The sequence below is a fragment of the Ciona robusta genome, chromosome 11, assembly GCF_009617815.1.
Source record: "Ciona robusta chromosome 11, ASM961781v2".
In the NCBI taxonomy this organism is placed as follows: Eukaryota; Metazoa; Chordata; class Ascidiacea; order Phlebobranchia; family Cionidae; genus Ciona; species Ciona robusta.
In genome coordinates this window covers 5,799,930-5,824,388 of record NC_143245.1, presented here as the reverse complement: position 1 = coordinate 5,824,388, position 24,459 = coordinate 5,799,930, and the positions used below count along the sequence as shown (strand labels likewise).

General features: G+C 36.5%; 2 protein-coding genes across 2 annotated transcripts; one reads left to right on the top strand and one right to left on the bottom strand.

Annotated features, from left to right (window-relative positions):
* On the top strand, nt 1-13,535 carry LOC149728728 (uncharacterized). The gene is made up of 7 exons (XM_089889057.1): nt 1-1,962; nt 2,546-2,697; nt 2,820-2,972; nt 5,026-5,576; nt 7,213-7,298; nt 7,389-9,754; nt 12,509-13,535. The coding sequence occupies exons 1-7, from the start codon at nt 29-31 to the stop codon at nt 12,745-12,747; spliced, it is 5,481 nt and encodes a 1,826-aa protein (XP_089745183.1). The 5' UTR covers nt 1-28; the 3' UTR covers nt 12,748-13,535.
* Nucleotides 13,536-13,765: 230 nt separating this feature from the next.
* LOC149728727 (cytochrome P450 2B11-like) lies at nt 13,766-22,787 on the bottom strand. Its single transcript, XM_089889062.1, has 10 exons — nt 20,911-22,787; nt 20,408-20,569; nt 18,642-18,758; nt 18,079-18,199; nt 17,421-17,667; nt 16,954-17,121; nt 16,395-16,584; nt 15,945-16,082; nt 14,956-15,048; nt 13,766-14,330 (listed from the first exon to the last, which is right to left on the bottom strand). Exons 1-10 carry the CDS (start codon nt 21,131-21,133, stop codon nt 14,212-14,214), a joined length of 1,578 nt encoding a protein of 525 aa, XP_089745188.1. The 5' UTR covers nt 21,134-22,787; the 3' UTR covers nt 13,766-14,211.
* Between the last annotated feature and the right edge of the window lie 1,672 nt (nt 22,788-24,459).

The window sequence follows — 24,459 nt, the reverse complement described above, 5'->3', positions numbered from 1 at the left end:
TACTCATGTTTGTAAATAGGAAACTCACATGTCGAATTTAAATTTGTCTGGCGCCTTATTAAAGACAAAGTTTTGGGAGAAGCTTCCAGAAAATCTCAACACGCTGCCGTTGCTGCAGGTTTTGCTTGACTTTGGTCTAATTGACTTGCGAACTTTGTGGGAGGTAAATCTAAAACCAACGGCGTCGCAAAAATTAGAAAATCTGTTCAAAAGGTTGGATCTTTTGACGAATGATCAGTTTTATGTGAGTTATAAGAAAGGAGCTTCGTTTCGCCGCATTGTAGATGAGAAAGAGGTGGCTGCGAGCGTGGAATCGATTAATTGGGCGCATTTACACGCCGTGGCGCTGATTATAACCACCCTCGAACGCGAGCATGGTGATTTCAATTCTGTTATTTGTGAGTTACTTGTTGAACTAAGGCAAGCGAAGTCGTTTATGGTAGGGCGAGAATCCACACAATTACTGCGGCAGTCGGGCGTCTCTCTGCAAGACACGTGTTCTTTCTCCGAGAAGCTGAAGGCGAAATATACGCCCCTCTGCAGGCCAGGTCGCTGTGCATCGAAAGTAGAAGCGAGCGGAATGAGATCGACAAGGGCAGAACGAGCCGTGAATAGCTGTAATTTTTACGCTCATTACGGATTGAGATCGAGCCGTGATATCAGTGCCAGAAGTTGCAATGTTCAGGGTCGTTGTGTTGTGACAGTTGATAAGGACTTTGAAGATTTATCTGGATATCAGTTGGCACCCTGCGGCGACCAGGCGAAGATACAAAGAGATAACGTCAGTTTGAAAGAATTTACAGTCTGCAAACAAACTGAAGCCGACCTCGGCTCGCTGCTACGTGCAAATGGCACAAAGACAAAACAGAGCTTAGGCAAGATTACAACGTTCTGGAAAAGCTCAAGCACTGACAACAAACTTAGTATGTTAGAGCCTCAGAAGAGAAACGCAGGCGCACTGGGCGGACGCGGGCTTAAAGCAGGGAGAACTCGGGTTACGGTAACCGAAGGCGAATTCGCGGACGTTTTAGCTTCGAATTGTACAGGACTGACAGAGCTGGAGAAATTGCGGAATTTTTCGGCTTCAAATGAAGACCTGGATTTTTCGTGCGACGACGATGATGAATTGTCCTCATTAACGTCATCGTCCTCCCTTTCATCGGAGGTCTTGGAGGCGTGGCTGTGTGAAGAGGACTCGCTCTCTCTCAAAGTGGTAGAAGACGAGACTTGTGGAGTAAACTCAATTAGTGTTGTCCGAAAAAGTGACAAAAAATTAAGAGCTCCAGAAACTAAAATTAAAAGAGTTTCGGAAACTAAAATCAAAATGGAGATGGATTGCGACAGAGATATTTCTAACGAGAATATAGCTCGGGAAAAGCAGGAGCATCACGGTAACGGCGACAGTAAAGCAATAGAAGAAACCGATCTTACATGGGCAGCTCAGAAATCAGTTTTCTGGACCCTGAAACATGAAATTTTAAATTCGACTGCAAAGTTTTTAAAAATTATGACACCTTTGCGGAAGTTCCAGTTTTTCACGAACCAGCAACTCGAAGAACTTGGGAAAACTGGCAACAATAACCCGGAAATGTTGTTCAGCGCCATTGGGGAGCGTATTGACTCAGACCGAAATGCGATGGCCGTTTTTCTTCTCGGGCTTCGAAACCTTAACCCCCAACTTGTGGAGCAAATTCACCAGCGCGTATTTTCCAGTGTTGCCAACGCAAAGGTGAAGCCTCTCAGTGTTTCCGGATTAAAAAGTCCAAATTCTTTAAACACTGAACTTGAAGCTCCCAGCACCTATAATAACCACAACCCCCAAAAGTTCCAGCCTTCCAGTGTTTCCAGCTCGAAAGCAGATTCACTACCTGGCAACACGAAAAATCACTTCAATGCGAACGTAACTGTATCTGAATCCAATGACACGGGACACGAAACGAAAACTACAAGCCAGAACCAAAGGTAATGTTATACTATAGTTTAACAATTTTACTGTTTGAGATAAAAATGCTCATACACAAACCGTATCATTTTTTTGATATAAAACAAAATGTCTGCGTATGAGCTTTATAACCTCATGCAGTCCGTGACAGTTTAAAGTATTCAGTGTTTTATCCATTACCGAATCTATGCTTCGTTTTAAAGTTGGCTTTTTATTCATTTATTTTTAACGTGTTTTGAGAAGCGTGTGACGTTTCGTAAACAATCTTGATACAAATTTGGCAATCGTATTATATACTTATTTAGAAGCGGGGTTTATAATAGAATTATCATGGCAATACTATGGGGTAAATCGTAGATGGATGGTTACGGTTAGAACATAATATCTCATATTTTCGAATCGTTTTTCAACAATTACCAACGTTCTTTTAGAGTGGCGAGGCTTCGGTTGTACAATTCTGTAAATATTCTTTGTTCGACACCAAATGGGCCGATAAAAGAGAATAAAACCGTTAAAAGCCGATAAAAGAGAATAAAACCATCTTACTCCAACCTACTATATCTGTATTTTTGTAAGTATAATCTCCAAAAAATATTTTTATAGACCACGTGATTTCTCTCGTTTTGGCAACATACCTACGTCATCACCGTACTCTCGTCGCCCATTCACAATAAACTCCGCCCTTAACCATGATCACGTGATGGACATCAAACGAAACTACATTGTCCCGCGGTCGAGCCCCTACTTTTCAAAAGGTGAGAAAATCAAGTTATTTTTTATTTTTTTAATATTTAAGACGGTTGGCTAACATATATGTCGATCGAATAGTGCGTCGAATAAATTTAATTTGTTTATTCTGTAAAAATCTACTCTATAGCTTCAAGGCAGACCCAAAATTACAACCAATTCCGCGTGGCCGACCCATTTTCGTCCACCAAGTACAACCGCAGTGTGGCGCCGAAGAGCACAGATTGGAAAAGTTTTCCAAAAAAAAGTATTGAAAAGGAAAAGGTCAAACCTCCGAAAAAAGGTGAGAAAATAGAAATTACATTTATACGCAAAACCAAATGTATACAAAACCAATTTCCGTCCATTTTTTTTTAATCACATTTATTCAGTTTCTCTCGCTTCTTAAATGCGTTTAAAGTTTCCAGAAAATGCGAAACTGAATCTGTTTAGAAAGCCACATTTCGTATCATAAAAACCTGGTTATTTGACGCAAGGCGAAACGCTGTCGGTTAATCTGAAACACAATCCATTTAATTGTTTTGGAAGTAGTATAGCTAGCACGCAGCGTGAAAACCTATTTAAAAATATGATATTCAAATAGCCTGATCGTGTTTTAAACAATTAACAACGATTCATAGAAGTAGTGAGGATACGGTTTTATAACTTTTAAATGTTCTTTGTTTACTACCAAATGGGACGAAAAAAATTAAAGGTGACCCGCCTTCTCCACCCTACTATATCATAGTATACTGAAGTATACTATGACTATATCGTAATTTAAAATGGCGCCCTTTAAAACATAAGTGTGATATAACATATGTTTTGAGCATATTCTCTGATTTGCTCGCTTATTCAGCAAATGGCATCTAATACCTTTAATCGCCTTTAAATAATCAATATACGGTCTAAAACACCCCACCGATTCGATTGCGTAAAGTAGGAGTACGTATTTGTTATAGGCAGACTGCAGTAGTCGACACGACAGAAAAAAAACACATTTTATACTGTTTTATAAACTAAATGTTTAAAGTTGTTTAATTCTTGGCTATATTATTCTATTACCTGGCATCAGTATATCTATATGTATTAGCAGAATAGATAGCACAGTGGGTAAAATAAGATATGTTTTTCATTCCGTCTTCTTTTTCTTTTTGGTTTAGCAACCAAAGAATATATACATAATTATTAAACTGTATTTTTACAACTCTAAAAGAGCGATTTGTTTTTTGTTTAAAACACCTTCAGAAACTACGCAATTTAGGTGCTAACAGTATTACCCCACAGTATTATGTAGTAGCATAGTATACTGAAGTGACTCACTTCAGCAGTATACTATATGGTAGTAGGGTGGACGGTGGAAGGAGACGGAACACCTTTATCACATAATATATAAATATCATGTAGATGGTTTAAACAATTAACAACGGTCTATGGAAGCCGTGAGGATACGGTTTTATAAATCTTTGAATGTTCTTTTTTACTGACAAACAGGAAGAGAAAATAGAACGAAAAGGTGTCCTATCTTCTTCCACCCTACTATATATATACATTATAACTACCTTCCATTAGCGCACTAAGATTTAACGTCAGTTTCTCTTCAGTTTTACAACATCTGCCAACCAAACAATAAATAATATAGACAATCATATAACTAAAAATAACTCTCAGTTTATCTAAAATCATAGCTCTGTCATTAGGCGATCAGATGTCTAGGCCATCGTTTATTCGTAAGATCATATCGCAACAAGGCAAACTGATGCTCCGTTTCGCGTGCCCAATAATTGCGTATGTTCCGACCTTCTTATCTAAATTGAATCATTTTATTAAAAAACTTGTCCGTGTTTGTTTGCGGTCAGCGCATACGCTACCCGCTTTGATTGCTAGGTGTATAATATTTTTTCGCGGTGTAAACTGCAAAGTAGTGGAGGTCGTTTGTGAACCAACTACCGCATACGGGAAGTTGATAAGCCAACGACGTGTTCAGTTTATGTTGTTGCCGTAAAACGACACCGGCTCGTTAAGTCGTTATAACACCGGGGAAATTGCGAAGTCTATATATCGACGTCTCTTATTTAAATCCAGACACGTTATACGTAATTTAAAGATAAATCTAAATTCAAAAATGAATGTGTTATTTATTGTCGTATGGTAGGGCAACGACAGTCGGTTTATAATATGGGTGATTTTTTATACAACTTGTGCCCGTTTACCAGTTACCACGTATATGTATCTTTGTAAGTGATCATTTTAGAGGAGGGAATTTTCTCGGTGTTTAGCTGACTATTTAGATAATCCACAAGGAACCTTTTATTTAAAAAAATGCAGCTTTAATGTTTTCTTAACTTTCTTCTTAGTCGGAAAATCGAAGGATGACACGATAGAACGCCCTAAGTCGAATATTTCGTCGCTTCGTCGTACCGCCTCTTGCCGTACAGTGCATGATGACGTAACGAATAACGACGCCGATGACGTCACAGTTCCTGAACCCGAAAGAGATGACGTCATGAAAATGAATGAAAACACTTCGTGCGCTCTCTCGCCCTCTTCCGACGATAAAGACGTTGTACATACACTTGCTCAGAAGTTTCAAGACCACTTTACCGATGCTGACGCATCATGTGACGTTACGGGCTGTGATGACGTCACTGAGTCATTTAAAGACACAAATGTGAATCCTTTCGTTAACGAACTGATTTGTGCTTGCATTATAAGCACTAGGTCAGCGTGGCTAATCCGAAAATGTCCGAACATTCCGGAACGGCTGGTGATGTTTTCGGATTCTCTGGTCGGTTTAAACAGTAGCGATTGTAATGACGTCATAAACAATTGCCCATTGACGTCACAATGGTTGAAGACAATTTGCAAGAAAAAAATGCCAGATGAAAATGAACTGCAACTAAATAAGGTAAGGTTTCTGGTGTATAGATTAACGAGGTAAATAGTTCTTTAGGGTAATATGAGATCCTGTAGATATACCCCATATTTTCTGATCATTTCTGATGATTTAGGCCTTTTAGGGTATCGGGGCCACGGTTACATAATTCTGAAAATATCATCTGTTTACTACAAATGGCACGAAAAACATGTCCCATCTTACCCCAACCCTACTATATATAAATAATAGGTTAATTCATATTTGTCGAAGTAAACTGGACTTTTGTTTTTATTATAGTCATGAGAATAAGGTTGTATAATTTTGTAAATATTTTTTGCTTACTACCAAATCGGAAGATAAAAGAGAATGAAACATTTGACCATCTTACCCCACCAACTATGTACGTTACGGCTGGATTTATACGACCAGAACTTGAAGACACATAAAATAACGCAGATAACAGAGCAAAAAATCAAACATAATTTTAGAAAGCGGTTATACCAATTATGGCTAAGAGCGAATCTAAAAAGTTATGCACGGTTATATAACTTTAACTATTGTACATTTTTGTTTATGCAACAAACACACGTTTTTAACAACGATTGCGAACAGATTAAACCTTTCATGTTATCCCCGTGACAGGAATGTTAAAACACAAAAATAAACAGCAATTTGGGAAAATGTTACGCCATTTTATGCACGACGAGATTTTCCTATGATGTTATGCTAACGTTTAAGATTTAAAAACGTAATAATAATATTTGTATATAGGCAAGTTTATGTTTGTTCCGCTATTTAAAACTGATTTTGGACAATGTACAACAAAATATTTTTACCATAAAATGTAAAATCACCATATGAATCCAATGACTAAAAATTCTAAATTATTATCTGTTTAATAAAACTAATAAAATACATCGGATAACTCGGACACACAATTAGTAAACATGAGACTTATGTGCTAATGGTATGCTTCTATTATATTACCCCCACAGTACTATAAAGAGGCATGCGCATACCCATATGTAATGATTGAAAGGCATGCGTAAGGGCATGACATGGCCAATCCGATTAGCGATGTTTTGTTTATTGCTTTCTTAAACAAGCTATTTCGAATATCCAATTGAACTAGTTTAACCCATTGAATTGGCAATGCCCCGTCGTTTTTGCTTCTTTTTTAATTAGCAGAATAAAGAATAAATTCGGAATTTTAAAGTGTTTTGGATTTTAAAACGTTTAGCTTTTGAGTTGAGTGTTTAAAATTATTCCTTTTGCACTGAAGTTCTTAACATTTCTGCTTATTTTTTTTAGTTCGATCCGTATACCGACTGTTAAAATTACATGGTATTAATTTAAATGACTTATATAAAAACGAAAGCTACCTTTTAAAGATTATCTACTACTGGTGTCACCTCCGGCGGCATTAAAGTTTAGAAAATTAAATCGACTTTACATTTTTCTTTTACGGTTTATCTTTACTTTACATTTTCTTTATTAGGTAAAGAGAAATCAAGTGTAGAAAGTAAATTTCTCCACTACATAATTATTGTTTTTTAAATTTGATAAGTTACAATTTCGAATAGCTTATAAAGTAGTCGACATATGCAATCTTTTAATCGGGTCGTTAAGCGGACAAAGTATTTATAATTTTTTTTATCTTTCCAAGAAATCAGAGGACATTTCAAACAGTAAGAAGACAGATCTGAATAACAATGCTGGAACTGCGGCAACGAAAGCTTCTTTATCTGACAGGTGATATTTAAAAAGTGGCTGTCGAGTTCGTTTGTTTACATACTAATTTACTTGGTTTTTGGTGATAGTTTAATTTTAAATCAATTTTAGTGCTATGGAAATGGAGGCAACTTCGCTAAATTATGACACCATAAACTGTGTGAAAAAAACAAACACGGAAGAACGTTTGAATACTTCAGTGACGGCTTTGACAGACCGGACAAGCCACATAACACACCAAGACAGTAAATGTATTCAAACCGCTGGTAATTATGACGTGCCCGGCCCATCAAATGGCCATATTGACGTGGTGCAATGCGCACTTGAAGGTAACGACGCCGCTTCTGTACATGACAGTCTCTCAAGTTATGACGCCATTTTGGTTGCCCCAGGCGACGAGCAAAAGAAAAAAGAATTCGAAAACGAGAACGCTGAAGAAATCTCTGCAAGATTCAATGCAGATATTCAAAACAACGCAGCAGATACTGTACTAGAGGCCAAAGCAGACGACCCGATGGTAAAGAGATCGCTGTCTCAGTTACTGATCAAGAAGACAGATAACAACAGATCAAAATTGGAAGATATTAAATTAAATACTTATAAATCGAAGTCCCCGTCAAATAAACCAACAAGGAAGGGCTCTTTTGTCAGTCACGTTTTGTTCCCGATTTCTACAAGAAAAAACTCAAAGCTTAGAAATTCTAAAGCCGAAAAGAGCACCGAGTGTAAAGCAGAGTCTAAAACAGACACGAAAGTAGTCAAAACTACTCCAAAGCCAGAGGAAAATGTTTCAGAGAACTTGACAGCTTTGGGAGTAGAAGATTCGGCGAAAGCTGAAGAGGAAGAATTGGTTAAAAATGTAGTTCCAAAAGAAGATCAACTTGAAGCTGCAACAGAAGAAGAGGACGAATGCTTTGAAAATCCTAGCTCAAGTGAAAGTGAGACCGTGAGCGATGAAATTAAAGATAATTCTAAAGATTCTGATCAACTGCATAAAGGTATTGCAGAGATTAGGTACTGTACAAACAGACAACCGAGCTTGGTTAAAGCGCCATTAGTCGCAATACTGTCGAACGGCGGCGGTGCTGTGAACTCAAGCAACAAAAAGAAAAGAGCACGAGTATCTTTTAGCGAATTGCCGCCGTTAGAGATAGAGGTAGGCCGGGCAAATTTAGAAACCGAGCCGTTATCAACTTCTTTAAAAGTTCAACCTTTACCAGCTGGTAGTACCGACACATCTGAAGCAGCAGATTCGTGTCAAAAACGACCTGTTACCCCGCTTCCCGCGTCACTTAATGACAGCCCGTGGTTTGTGCCCTCTGCTGGTCAAAATCAGGTGAAGAGTAAAAGATGCATAACTCCATCTCCGTCCAATGAGATCGATCAGATTAATGAGCTTTTAATGGATATACTGGAAGAGATAGAAGCGGAGAATATTTCCCTAAACCGCTGCCTGGCAGACCTTGTAACGGAAAAGCTACTAACTTCGGAAATGGCGAAATCCGTCACCCCAACATACAGAGAAAATAGCGACTGTGTGGAGAATGATCTTTCGGAGGCAGACCGCGAAAGAGCAGTGGAGAAACTGCTGGACGTTTTAACGAACTTAGGGCTTATTACTTTAACGAAATGTCGGAATTTAATATTAGGCCGACTCTGCCAGCTCTCCACCTACGAAGCGTTTGAAAACGCCCAGAAAGCCGCCGCGGCGCTTAAAGTGGACAATGACGTCACCAATGACGTAAGCAACTCAATTTTCGTTGAAGCACCGTCAGCGGAAAAACTGAAACCAACCGCAAGCGGTAGAAACCCATCAAGTGAAGATTCCGAACTTTCCGCCACCGAATCCGACGAAGACTTTCACGGGTTACGTCACAAGTTAGGACGTCATCCTAATGACGTCACTGCTGATGCGATAAAAGAAGTAGACGAAGAGGGGCAAGATGGCTCAGACCCGGTGGCACCTAGCTTGGAGAAAAAAGACGTAAAGTCTGTACTCCCCCTTCTTATAGACAATTCGGCGATCGAACCGAAAAACGTGTGGTCAATTTTAAGCTCGCAATCGGAAACTGAACAAAAACAGAAACTTAAGTTTTACTTGCACAAGTTGAATGATGAGAAGCTGAAATCCCTTTTCCTCATCCCGGACCTTGTCTGGTTGGAAGAGCTAATGGCGTCTGATGACGTCCAGTCATCCGCGCATCTCCGGAGGCAGCAGGTGAAGATTTCTCGCGCATCTTCTGTGAGAATACCTGTCGCCAAACCCGGAAGTACAGCTTCCGTTTCCCACGCTGTTAGTTTAATTAACGAACGGTACGCCCCGGTGACGTCACAAACAGAGCGTTGTCAAGACAACAAATTGAAACGAACTGCATCGGCAAGAGTGCCGAACAAGAAGTACAATGACGTCAGGTTGCCATGGGAGACGACCGAAGAAGAGACGAGTGCGATCCGGGAGCAAGGGATGCCTAATGCAAGTATGTATAGTTTTTAAAGTATTTTCCGTGATATCAGAAGTTAAAATGAAATCGGTAAAAGAAAAATGATAACTAAAGGCATGAAGTAAACGATTCACATCGTTTTAAAGCGTTTATTTCAACTCCTGACACCACAAAAAATGGTGAAACGTTTAAAATACAATTGTGTCATTTATACTTTAATGTTTGTAATGAAAACTGACCAAGGTTTGTAATGAACCTGACCAGAAATCGTGTTTTATACACGGTTGTTAAAAGTAGTTATTGCTTTTTGTAAAGCGATGAAAAGAGCTGGCTCAAGTTTTTGTTCATTTCTCCCGTGTATTATATTATATGGCCGGTTGGGGAAGACGGATCATGCTTTCATTCTCTTTTATCGTCTTATTTGGTAGCAGACAAGGCATATTAATTTACAGAAGCACATAAATTCAAGACTAAAAATATCGTCATAAATTGTTAAAAACCTGATTAGGAAACATCCTATAGATATTATGTGTTAATGGTATATCCAGCATCTTAACCCACAATACTATACTGCCTATAACGTTATATTTCCAGCTAATTACGCAGAGGAATTTCAAGGTTGTTTATCTTTAAGAAGCGTAAATGATGTCGGTGTAGGTCGCGACCTACTTTAGTCAGTTTATATTTCGTTCAATTTAAGTAGCCCAAAGCGCTTTAACTTTTCTATGAACTGACTGAACCAATTACATTAAAAATTTATTTTTTTACGAAAATCCACATTAGTTCACAATCAACTTTTTTGACCCGTCATTTTCTGATTGATTGAAATATTATTATGGAGTGTTGGCTGCAGCCGCAGTTTGCAGCTTTGCAATTCTCATTATGCTTCAGATTAAGCTAAATCTCTTAAAAATAGATAAGTGTCACTCAAAACTTGTATATCAAACTAATGATGGATTTAATGCATTTTTCATTTTTTATTTCATCTGTTAACTTAAGTATAATAAATGAAATGAAATCACATTCGCGAAACAGAAAAATAACAGCCAGAATTTTGTTTTTGGATTCGTAATGCGTATAAGGTTTTTTGAAACACCCTAAAGTTTACCCTTTAACTAAAAATTAGGTGTTTTAAGATTATTTTTACATGTCTGGTAAGATAGATAAACAGTTAGCGTAAAATATGCTGGTTTTACTTTTAAACTAAAAATTAGGAGTTTTAAGATTATTTTTACAATTGTCTGGTAAGATAGATAAACAGTTAGCGTAAAATATGCTGGTTTTCCTTTTAAATGTTTTTTAACAACGCTCTTTTAGAATAAACCTTTTTGTTAACACCCTATAGCGACAAATCGTTTAGCGTGTAAGTGTTCATTCATAAAAATGTCAAATATATTGTTGTTGCCCAACGGGACACGTTTAGCACATAATATCCAAATATCCAAATATCCAAATATCCAAATCATGTTTAAAACAGTTAACAACGGTCTATGGCAGTCGTGAAGATACGGTTTTTTAATTCTTTGAATGTTCTTTGTTTGCTTCCATATCGGACGAGAAAACAGAATAAAAATGTGTCCCATATTTCCCCACCCCACTATACTTGAACCTGTTTTTCAATTATAACGCCAAGTTTGAATTGGTATTATTTTTTACATTATACAAGTTTAACAATTTGCCGCGCCATAGTGGTATTTATCTTAAATTAACAAATTGGACGATTTGGTTCAATATGGTCAGGTCATACGGTAAAGCCCATTTTTATCGCCTGTAAGTGACGATTAAACATATTTAAACAACGGTTAATCGGAACATGTTGGTATATTATAATACAATACAAGATACAGTTCGCATATTTCCTGTGTTGGGATTTTTAACATAAAAGTTGCGACGTAATAATATAATATTCACCACAACATACAAGTTGTTGTTTGTACAATTAAACGTCCCACTACAAGACCCAACCTTCGTAATTACTGTGACACCTGTACCATTAAATATCACCGTATGCCACCACATTACACGTGCAAGCTCATATCGCTGTTAATTAAATTCACCGCTAACCGTAAAGTTTACGGCCGAAAGAACTGTAGTAGAATAAAAAGAAATGTCCAGTAGTAGGCCCTAGCAATAATTATACACCACGAGCTTATAAATTTTCTTTATTAAAATTCAAACGCAATTTAATGCTACGTACTCGCTCAATTTAGAAACTTACGTTTCAGAAGTGGTATAAGTTCATCTGCGCATGCGCTTACGTCATTCTAATGACGTCATCAAGTAGTTAATTATTGTTGTCGCTTGTAGCTTAAATGTTCATACTAGATTTGGTACTGCTTCGATACGCCCGGGGTGGTACTTGACATACAAACCTATGGGCCTTTGATTTTGGTATCAATTACACAAAATGTGCGCGTTATAGGAAACACAATATAATTATGTACTCAAGTTGCAAAATAACATTCCGAAGTTTGTTTGATATATAGGAACACCTTCGTAATTTGCTTGTAATTTAGGCGTAATATATGCTGGCCGCAAAACCGTCGCTAAGTTTTTAGCCATATATGCTCCGCTGAAAACTCATTAAAAGTTTTTTAACTGTTAAAATGGGTGCGTTTAATGAAAACATTGTGTACAAATAAATTATAAAACATAAATTTACGTAAAATAGTTTGTATACACATTTCCTTTCTCATTTATAATTTTAGTTTAAATATTAAAAGTAATTTAAAATAAATTGATATTCTTTTTTTTTAATTAAAATACCTAAAAAAAAGTTTGTGTTTTTAGGCACATCATTGGATGAATGGTGCAGAGCTAACCATCTTTGCGACCAATCAGCAACGTCGTTGCGCTTGAACGGTTTCAAAGACCTTGAAGAGGTGTCACGCATCAGTGAAGACGGCATCGAAGACCTAAAAGGGTTGTCCTGGATACAAAAAGCCAAACTCTGGGTCGCAGTTGAAAATTTACGCCATGTTGGATTGCGCACGAGTTTAAATTGTAACGAGACAATATACATAATGTAGATTGTGGGTATAGTGGGTTGGGGTAAGATGGTTTATTGTCCCATTTGGTGGTGGATAAAAAATACTTACAGAATAAAATATTTTTTACAGAGTATAGACTCTCGTTTTTTTTCGGCCACGCGAGGATAAGGTTACATTCAGAAGTATATAACTGTATCCTCGCGAGTTGTAAAAGGGTATTGTTATAAGTGTTAAAAACACGAATAAGAAATACGGGATAATATGTGCTAATGATATCCATCTTACTTCACACTAAGTTCTGTTCCAAAACCTTTAATTTGTTTGCAACATTTACAAATTTTATTCTTGAGCTTATACGAGTTTTAAGAGACATTTTATTTTAAACAATCTATCTTCGTACTTCTTTGAAACTGCAGCCTAACGTTTAAGCTGAATAAAAACCCCACAAACATTAGGTTATAAATGCACCTAAAAGTTTTATATTGTATATTCTACAATAATTTTTATTCCGAGTTGCTTTGTAAATCTATTATCTCTTTGTACATTAGTAAGAATAATATTTTTGTTTTTCCATTTTTTTCGGCCATTTTGAATTTTTTAGGCTAGAATGATGTATAATGTTTTTTTTAAGCTCTTGAAGTATATTACAGAGCATTTTTGGAAGTGAATTTTACGAATGTTCCAATTAATGGAGGAATTTTGAATTAGCACTTGTTGGGTTTTAACATAAATACCGTGTTGTAACTTTGGGTTACGGTACCTCTACACACTATATATAAATTGTTATTGTTTTATTTAAATAAATGTTATTGTAACTCTCGCCTAAATTTGACTCCAGTGTATACTCTTGCCCCGTGTTTTACATCCATAAATTTCTTTCTTAAGTTTCCTATCTCAAATTTTCTACCGTTAAAACTCTACAATATATTTTATATGGGTTGGGCCCTACAGCAAGGCAGGGCAACATGGGATTTATAGGTCCAAGTTGTCCCATATTACCCCACATGCCATACACTACGTATTTCTCTTTCGAACAGCTATTGAGTAACTATGTCCATTCAACTAGTTCAAGGTATATTGTAATCTATTAAGGTAATCGACACGTAACGAATAGTTGTAGTAAATTACACATTTACAGTTGATATACACTTTAAAACAGTATTTATAAAAAAAATGTAACCGGCTACAACAATAACTATTTGAATAAAACATAAAACAAAGCACCAAAGTCTAAAACAAACGTTAAAAAAAGCTTACTTATATGGGATTAGAATCTTGAAAAACGTTTTTTTTGTAATAAATTAATTACATTTTTCAGTGTTGCCGGTTAAAATAGCGGTTTTGTTTGGAACTATGCACGTGTGGTTAAAATGCAGTGGACAACACTGCGGAAAAATTACAATAATATGAACTACCGCTACCCGTCACCGAAATAAAAATACGATCACTTTGAGTTCGGGTGCTAAGTACAGGGCGCTGAAGTGGGACGTGTCACGTGGGAAATCACTGAGATGGAACGAAAGTTGGACGACACCGCACCCGCATAAGAAATGGCTTACATTCTGCAAGTAAACCGAACTGGTGTTTCACTTCAGGAAGCATTTCTGGTGAAGCTGTTTCATCTAAACAATTTGAATGTAAATTAATCAGATTTGTATAGTATGATGGGGTAAGATGGATACCGTTAGCACTTGATGTCCCATATTTGTCAAACATGTTTTTAACAATTTTTTTTAGACCCGTGAGAGTATGGTTATAAAGTTCTGTAAATATTCTACTAAATGGGAAGATGCAAGAAAATGAAAATACGGACCATCTTCCCCCAATACCATATGAGCAAGTACAGCTATATATTTTGTCAGGTAAGTTTAAGTCTATAAATCGGACAGATATCATAATAAAAAAAGCTGCACTGTCAATTTATTACAATACCGACGTTTTGACGACCTATATAAACGTCGTTTTCATCAGGATAAATGGCACTAAAAGCTCAAAAAGTAGACAGTGTAATATATAGTAGGATAGGGAAGACAGGTCACTTTTAGAACAAGAAAAGCAATATTCGGATCATGTTTTAAACAAATAACAATTAACAGTCCATGAGGTCATCGTAAGGATAAGGTATTATAATTCTATAATTGTTCTTATCAAATGGGACGGGAAATTAGAATGAAAAGGTTTCCCAGCATGTTCCCCTATCCTACTATATACATTATATTTTGGTTATGTAAATATAGGAAACATTACCTGGAGGTAGTAGCTCTACGCGTTGTAGTAACGTAGCAACTACGATGAATAGATTAGCTCTTGCTAACGATTCTCCAGCACACGATCTCTTACCTAAATATAGTGTTTTGATTAAACTCAGAAAAATTGAATTATAGTATGTGGGGGAGGATGGAACACATTTTTATTCTTATTTATCGTCCCATTTAGTAGTAAACAAAGAACATTCAAGAAAAATTAAAGTACGTTCTATAATGCAGTTTACTCATGGGTTGTTAAAGTAATAATTATTTCCGAAGTGTAAAATTTGCGAAGGCAAGTGTGATAATTGCGAATGCGTGTAAATTTCCTCTTCGTGCTCAATTACGTTTGCGTGTTTAACTGGTTTAGAAAACGAAACATACAATGTAAGCGGGTTTTGTTGCAGTTTTTACCGCGAGCGTCTTTTAACGACCATCGTTTTGCTGCTTATTTCCTTCTTTAAATTGTTTTAATTAGTTTAATCTTCGCTGCTGTATTTGAAGAGATAAATGCAATTTGTGTTTTGTGCTTATATGTTATACGCTGGATTTAAAATTTGTCAAAGTAAAGAAAAGGTCTGATTATTGGGTAAGTAGTAATTACGCAGTACATACGTATGGCTATTTTATAACGTATAGTATGCCTTTAAAGTTCACGAGATTTGCCCAGACATGTACACTGTGGTAAAATAAGTGCTATAGAATAAATGGTTTCAAAATATTAGAGTGGGGAAAGACGTGAAACCTTTTCATTTTATTTCTCGTCCCATTTGGTAGTAAACAATAAAGAACATTCAAAAAGTTATTTAACCGTGTTCTCACGACTCCCCATAGATTGTTGTTAATTGTTTAAAACACGACCAGGATATTTGGATGTTATGTACTAAAGATCTCTCATCTCCCTCAACAGTTTAATTTATTGTATAACTGTTTTTTACACGAAATGCGGAAATATGACTCCTTTAAAATGGAGTGTGTATTAGAACTTACCGATTCCGAAGGGAAAAAAGTGTTGCAGGAGTTCTTTCCGAAAACTGCCGTCTTTTTTAATCCAACGATCGGGGTTAAATTTCTCTGCATCCGGAAACACTTTTTCGTTCCGGTTTATAAACCAATTGTTGTAAATGACTGAAACAAAACATGAAAAAATGAATTAAACAGTAATTCGAAAATAGTTTTTTAAAGTTTAAAAGAGATCTTTTAGCAACTGCTTGTTTTGTAACCTTTAAAGTCCGACGTTTGGTTTGCTATACGATGAGACACCATCTTTAAGATTACAAATAACTTTTTGAAAATCTTTAGACCTGTAACATTCCTTGCGCAACATGATATATAAATATATGGAATTTTCTTATCGCATTTTATTTTAGTTGTATCTAGTCGAAAATTTGCGCAAACTAACATTTAGTGCAAAACATTAGTCTCTGTATTTTTACCCACCTTCTGTCCCAGCTTTTATGTTGTAGCCGTGAATCGTAGTGTCCCTTGCTGTAGCGTGCGCCACCAACGGCAGTACAGTGCCTATACGCATGCACTCATGCATAACAGCATCAACACGCCGAAGCTTGGATCGATCAGACATGCTTATTTCACGTGTAGGTCCAACATTATCCATAATTTCTCGATAGCACTGAAAATAAGAACAATATATACAATATAGTGTAGAGTGACCGCTATAGCACCTAAATACCCTATTTAGTGAATGCGTTTTAAACAATTAAAAACGTGTCGTGGGGCTACGGTTATATATAGTACGGTGAGGAAAGATGGGACACATTTTCTTTATATTTACTCGTTCTATTTGGTAATAAAAAAAGAACACTCTAATAATTATGAACCCGAGTCCTATATTTTTTAAAACACGTTGCGGATTTTTGGATATTTTCTGTTAAAGAATCCGTCTTCCCTAAAAAAAAGGGAATTCATTTGCCCATTCGAAAACAAAGAACTCAAAACTATACTCCCAACTGCCACCTCGCGACAGGGTAAATTCGCTTACCAAATCTTGTTCCTTTTTGTTTAGAACAAGTAGCAGGACCGCCCAGTTAAAAACGATTCCTGTCGAATGTGCTCCCGCAACGATAAGATCCTGGATGACATCTGGAAGACTACTGATGTCATTTGAATCTTCCGAATCCTGGATTTTCAACTTGTCTTCTTTTTTCGCCTTTAAACGTAAGAATTTTAAAATGATTTATTTAAAACGGTTTGGAACGAAAATTGAAAAACATATATAAGTCAATATATTTTCACAGTTTTTTTGGACATAATTGAAAGTTTTTTAAATGTTTGATTCTATTTTATTCTAACTAGACGGCAGTCGTGTAGGAAACAGAACACCCGCGTTATAACGACTGTCGTTTTTCAGCCACGCGAGGATAAAGTAAGTTACATTTATTCGTCCATTGACTATATGATACAAGCGCCTAAACACTATAAGTCCGAGATATATTATATCATTCGTACCTTTATCCACGCGTCAACAAAGTCCCTTGTGACGTCACTTTCGTATGACTTTGCATGGTCATCTACACGCTCTGTCATAAAGGCGTGCAACGTCTCCAGCTTGTTGTGGAAAGTTTCCAAACTAAATCCCGCAAGGTGTCGCAAGCTGCTTGGTAGAACGTCAAACACGCTTGCCTTGGCTAAGAAATCAACTAGCCACACCACAGTATTCATAACGTACAGTAGGTACGGGTTGCTATAATCATACCTAAATAATTGTGAATTAAATTAAAATTTAATCGATTTCTTTTTTTATATAGTACTGTGAGGGAAGATGGGACACCTTTAGCGCATAATATCCAAATATCCCGAATACGGTTTATAGACGAGAATATAAAACGATAAGGTGTCCCATCTTCCACCATTGTACTATATATAAAATAGTAATTTGGGGTAAGATTGTCCACGTTTTTATTCCTTTTCTTTCCCTATTTGATAGACTATGGGAAATAAGGAATATTATGTGCTAACGGTATTTATTTATACCCCACAGTAATATGTATAACGAAGGTTATACCCATTACAATACTTATCTTATAAAATGCCACCTGGCTGGTGTTTTAAAAAATAATTTCAATTTCAAATTTGCAAAAAAATAAAGTACTAAAAACATTCCCACCTTTTGCCAAACAAAATGGACCAAATGGTGTTCATTGGAGCGCGACGAAGCATGTCACGTGGTTCAAAATTAACTTTTCCGTCCTGGCTGGAATCCAACATACACTTCAATAAACATTGTGCTGTGAAAATTAACAATCATTTTAAACGATATTAAATGAACGTATTAAAAATAAAAATACGACTACTGGTATATAGAAGGTTGGGGTAAGATGGTTCATATTTTCTTTATCTTTTTTCCTCCCATTTGATAAATGGGACAACTTTTTTTTGATAAAATGGGACACTTTTCGTACACAATGTCTAAATATCCTCAGCGTGTTTTAAACAATTAACAACACTATTTTATAGTCTTGATTATACGGCTATAGATTTTTTTAAATGTTCTTTGTTTACTATCAAATGAAACAAGAAAAAGCGTGAAAATGTGTCCTATCTTCCCCTCTCTATTATATAACATTTATATACTATATGCTACACACAATTTGTATTACCTGTTACATATATAGCAATTAAAAGCGATTTTTGACATGCTTTTTTCTAACAGTTTAAACTTTAACTTACTTTCCTCGTGTATTTTTCCTTCCATAAGCGACCTTCCCATACCGATATTACGCAATATAGTAAGCGTTCGTCTCCTGGTGTTAACCCACTTGAACGAATACGGCAGCACCGATAAACCTAAAACAAAAAAGTAATTCTGGGCTTAAAAACTTTCGAAAAAAATATGTATATTGCATTCTATATGAACGAGATCCTATAATACGCACGTCAAGGGGCCAGGGATATACGACAGAGTTGACAATTATCCCAAAACCTGTGTATAGACGTTCGTGCCGAACAGAAAATCGTTTGCAGTTGCAAAAATACAGTTGCTGGCGTGTGTAGTGCGTGACGTCAAATCACGAAATGTGTGGTTTTAAAAAATAAACTCAGTTAAATACACATGTTTATAATGGTGTTTCTTTTTCTTAAAAAATAGTATTACATGTATAGTAGGGCAGGGAGAGGTGGAATCCCATATAGACCGTTGTGAATTATTTAAAATTCGATCACGATATTTGAATATTGAGTACCTAAGATGTCCCATCTTACCCCGCAGTACTATATATCATCGCAATCGCAATATTTTCTAGCTTTTACAGTCAGAAGAGTCGTAACGTAACCAAAAAGGTTTGACGTGGTAATAGCAATTACAGTAAAACCGCACTTAAATAGAACATTAAAGCCATGGTGTACAGGAAATCTCGTTTTAAGACAATCCTTTAAAATTTCGGTTCAGTGTTTTTAATTAATGCTGTGGTTTATTAGATCAATGCTGTTCTTGTGTATTAACCGTATCGTGCCGGATAAGCTGGAATAATGAATTAGAATCTATGCTACAGGGCTTTTTAATAAGTCGTTCGTTTTAAATTTATGTAGGACTATCAAGCACTAAATCAAAGCTTTTTTTACACCGGTGTTGTGATATAAAAAGTATCTAAAATTAAACGAGCTTTACCATTGTAGAATGTACTAAGTTTTCCGCGTAATTAAGCTACACATGTACAAGTACAACGAAATAGTGATCCTTATTAGAAGCTGATTTAAACGAAATTACACTACCACTTCTGATGTACATATCCTGAGAAAATGTACAACAATAAAGATTCGTGATGACGTCACACTAAACCGTTATTTGCGAACAGTACGTCATTGCTGCAACCACCAAGTAGCTTATGGCTTTTTCGACGTATTGCAACTACGGCAATTTTAGGCAATATTTTATGCATAGAACTATATGAACACGTTTGCAGCAATCGTAAACGTATACACACTTTAAAAACTTAAATTTACCATACTTTTTAGTTAAAACTGTTAAAATTAAGCCAAAACTCTTTATTTGGCAATAATGTATAATAGGACGAGAGAAGGTGGGACACCTTTCATGCTATTTCCTCGTCCCATTTGGTAGTAAACAAAAAACATTCACAGAATTTTTAAATCGTATCCTTACGACTCCCATAGACCGTTGGTTATTTTTTAAAACACGATTAGGATATTTGGACAATATGTGCTAAAAGGTTTCAATACAGAGTGTGTACATTATGATTCGTTGCAGATTTGTTTAAAATGGGATAACATTGTTTACATTGAAAGTGTAGGCGTAGTGTTAACCGCAGGTCGAGCAACCCCGGAAAATTTTTCAACAAAGGTTAGCAAAAAGTCAATTTACCCCCCACGTATATGATTTAATCAATATAAACAACGGATATTGCTACAACACGCGTACCACCAGCAGGACATATGTCATTCGTATTGTTCATTAAACATTTTTTTACTGTATTTACCTCTGAACATTTTATTGAAGCAATATCTCCACTGGCATCGGCTGTCAAAATCCGGTGATTTTCCCAGCATAGCGAGTCTCACTGTTGCTGTGTCTCCCAAAACAACGGAAGTCCCAGCTCCGAGTGTAAACTGGTACACATTCCCGTATTTTTTACTCCATTCTGAAACAGCGGTAATTTATAATAAGTGCATTCTATTCAATTCTACATAGGTGAGGTACTACGGGGAGACACGTCATGATACATGTGACCAAAGCTAAATTTGGTTCACATAAGTATATAGAACCGTGGGGTAAGATGGGAAACCGTCAGCACACAATATCCCATATTTCTTGTTTAAGCTTTTAACAATTAACAACGATATTTTAAAATCGCGAGAACGCAGTTATTTAATTTTGAAAATATTCTTCGTTTGCTAACAACGACAAAAGAGACTAAAAACATGGGTCACCTTACCCCAAACTATACAGTAGGTATAAAAATATATTCTTAAACCAACTTACCCCCAAACACAATATGGGCGGGCTTTCTTATCAGACTTGGAAAAGTTCCTAAAATCGGGTAACCTTTTGGCCCAGGAGGAGAGCGAAAATTTTGACTTCTTTTTTTCCTCTTGGAGTTATCGTCCACCATCTTGACCGCTAGGAGCGCCAGAGCGGATATGACGATCCACCAGGTAATTGTGACGTCATTCATAGCACTGATTATCATATTTCCGTAATACATTTCTAAACCTTCAGAATTTGAATGTTTTAGAGAAAATCCGGGGGTTGTAAAACATCAAAATGATTACACAATCTTTGTCAGCGCTGATATAAGAACAAGTTAATCGACTACACGCACGCAGGGTTTATTTTTGTCCATAATTTTTAATTAAAAGGGTCCCAGTCATGTCAGAAGCGACCAAATCGGGCAATAGATCATTTTCATTTCAGCTGCGATGGGCTTGCTAATTAGCATTTAGAAGCAGTAGCAGCATGACATGCATGTATCTTATGTTCTGATGGCACGGCACATGACGGCACTTAAAAGTTTGTGCAGTTACTTGCCACTGTACATTAAAATATACTCAAGCTACTTATTTCGGGCGAGCTGTTTTTGCAAACCGTATATGACTAATTATAAATCGTGACTGCTAAATTTAATCGCTCTAAATATGGTATTTTATACAATATATCGTGCAGTACCTCGAATACAAATTCCTTAAATACAAAATTGCCTGTAAAATATTTTCTTATTCGACATTTTTCTACATTTTCCGTTTTCGCTTCCGCAAAACTTCCAACTGAAGGCGACGAGCCCACCTTTTATGTAGGTCTCCGTATTTTGAGTTAGCAAACAATAGATTAGTGATGACGCAATTGCTTACGTCATTGATAAAAAGTGCCCCTTTGATATCAAGATATGGGTACACAACAAACAGCGACAATCGAAAAAAAACAAAAACGCGGAAGCCGAAAGTATAGCTGCTTGATATGTGCCAGAAAAGAAAGAGTTTGGTTCATAATGGCATATCACGGGCTATGGTCACGACCCCAGACGATGCAAATTTGTTGCTTATATAAGACAGCGAAATATAATGCACATGTCAATTAATGCAGCCACTTGGTAAATAATATAATGACTAATCACTCTTCACTGGGTTCGCATTTTACTCTCTTTCTTTCTCTTAAGCGCTTCTTGCCAACGCATTATGACGTAGCTTTGCATGGAAATGCAAGAGCTCTCGGTTATGACGTCGATCTAACCTAGAGCAACAGTTCGCCGAAAACGCGAGTTAACATGTTTAATTACAAAACAACGTTATTCCGAGTAACATAATATACCATAACAAAAAAATACTGAGCAGCACGACACCTGTAATACGCTATCGGTAACCAACACAAAAAAAAACAGAAAGCGACAAAATTGACCACTACTGTTAGAATTCTGGCTATAGTTTATAACTGTATAGCAAAACCCTTTCTTAAGGGTATTGCATATAACGTTGTGTGTTAATGGTACTCACCTTTTAAAATCTATACTAATTCTTCAATATCTAAAAATCTGTGCTTATCCCTATAAATCGACTATATTCGACCTGCAGAAACGTTCACCTAATTCTAACACTTCGCATTCGCGCTGACGTGTTTTAACCCAATTCCTTACCGGAACGTACATCCGATGACGTCAGAGCTTTCGAAAACCAGGGGTCTGGGGGTGTACAGTGATAACAAACATAGCGGAGGCGTATCCTCTACGGCAATATTTACACTAATTAAAACGATAACAAACTTTCAGTTATCGCTAAGTGTATACCGACAGCTGAGTCTAAAAAAACCGTTCCCAAACTAAAAAAAACGATATTTTTCGATACTTATCAGAAAAAAACCCATAGAAAGTATAATTTCACTTAAGTAAACATTACATTTTTTACATGCGTTTTTTTGTCTGTAAAAAAAACAGCTGGATCAATGTGTAAAAAAATACAAAATTGCCCGATGCACTAAGTCCTGCCTCTGTAACTTTTCCGCTACTGTGTGTCTTCCCACGTGGCTGCCGCTGTATGCCTACCAACGAATTGCATCATATGTTAAAGCCTTTGTGCATTTACATCCGTGAAGTGATGTTGCACAGCATAAAAAACGTAGGACGCCGCTTGATTGGTGCGCGACTATATACCTATTCGTACAGAGCATAATAAAATAGTCACAACACATAACCCACGCTTATTTTCGACTGGATACCGGCACTTCTGTAAATTACCGCTACGCAACTTTTGCCCCTGACGCTGCTGACCAACTGCACAGTTTGATACGTTTATTTACGCACGTGTATCCACGTTCAACGTATGACGTATTAAATTGTATATATACTGCAAGCTATGACGTACATGGAAACCACAACTATACTATTAGCGGAAACGATTATGCAACGATGGTCGTGGCTATTCATTAGAATTGTTTATATCGAACAGTATAAACAGCACCTGCTGTTCGCAGTCGAGGGTATCTACAGCCTTCTTTATCTAATCAAGTAGTCGTAGCTTATGAAGGCCGACACATGCAGAGCCACACCATCACGTTCTCTCAGTAATATTGTGTCACTGTAGCACACATAGTGACGTTGCAAATATGCTCAGGAAATAAAGTGAACGCAGCCAAGAGCCGCGTGATTTTATACATAAGATACATGGTCTATGCATGAATATAGATTTGGTTTGTCACGATTAGAAATTAGGCCATGTTTCTGCTCTATGCGTAAGCAATGCGTCGGCTGACATCGTTTTGTTTCCTTTAACTTATTTTAAAACTTATTCTAAAAACGCCTAAAATCTTAGACTGTATGCAGGTAAAAAAAAAACAACAACCAAAAACATAAACCTCACGCAAAAAAATATATTCTTACAGATTGAACATATATACAAGATTCTCTGCTTTTCCTGTCAAGCCTACTTAGAGTATAAGAGGCGCAATATACACTCTGCAAGCAATTGCCCTTGCATATCGCAATCTCGCCATATACGTAACAAACTTTTATATTTAGCTGTGAAATGTTATGCAGTCGTTTTAAAGGACGTGACAACGTTTAATACTTTGGTCTGTCATGTCTAAATTTGTACTGCCAAGTGCCAACAATCCTTTATTTTTATTGGTTCGTCTTAATGCCAGTAATTAACACATTTTATTTGTTTGACAATGTAAAAACGTATATGTGCACTTAGTTTTATATGTTTCGATAAATTTTAATATCGCCCATTTAAATGGGTGTAGGGTTTAAAAACAAACAGATAATTAGTTTAGGTTGCAAACTTCTAAACACTATATAGACTATTTTCTTTCCATTCTCTCGTCCCATTTGGCAATAAAATAAAGTTTTTACAGAATCATAGATCCTTGTGTTTTAGGTGCTAACGGTATCCCATCTTACCCCACTGTACTATATCTACATTTAGTGTCTCGTTTAATGGTAAAACCACAAACGTACTTTATTCGTTGTGTTTCACAGCTGTCATTTTGCGCCACCAGCTACCTGTCTTGTGTTTCATGCTAAAAAAACATAATAAATAAAAG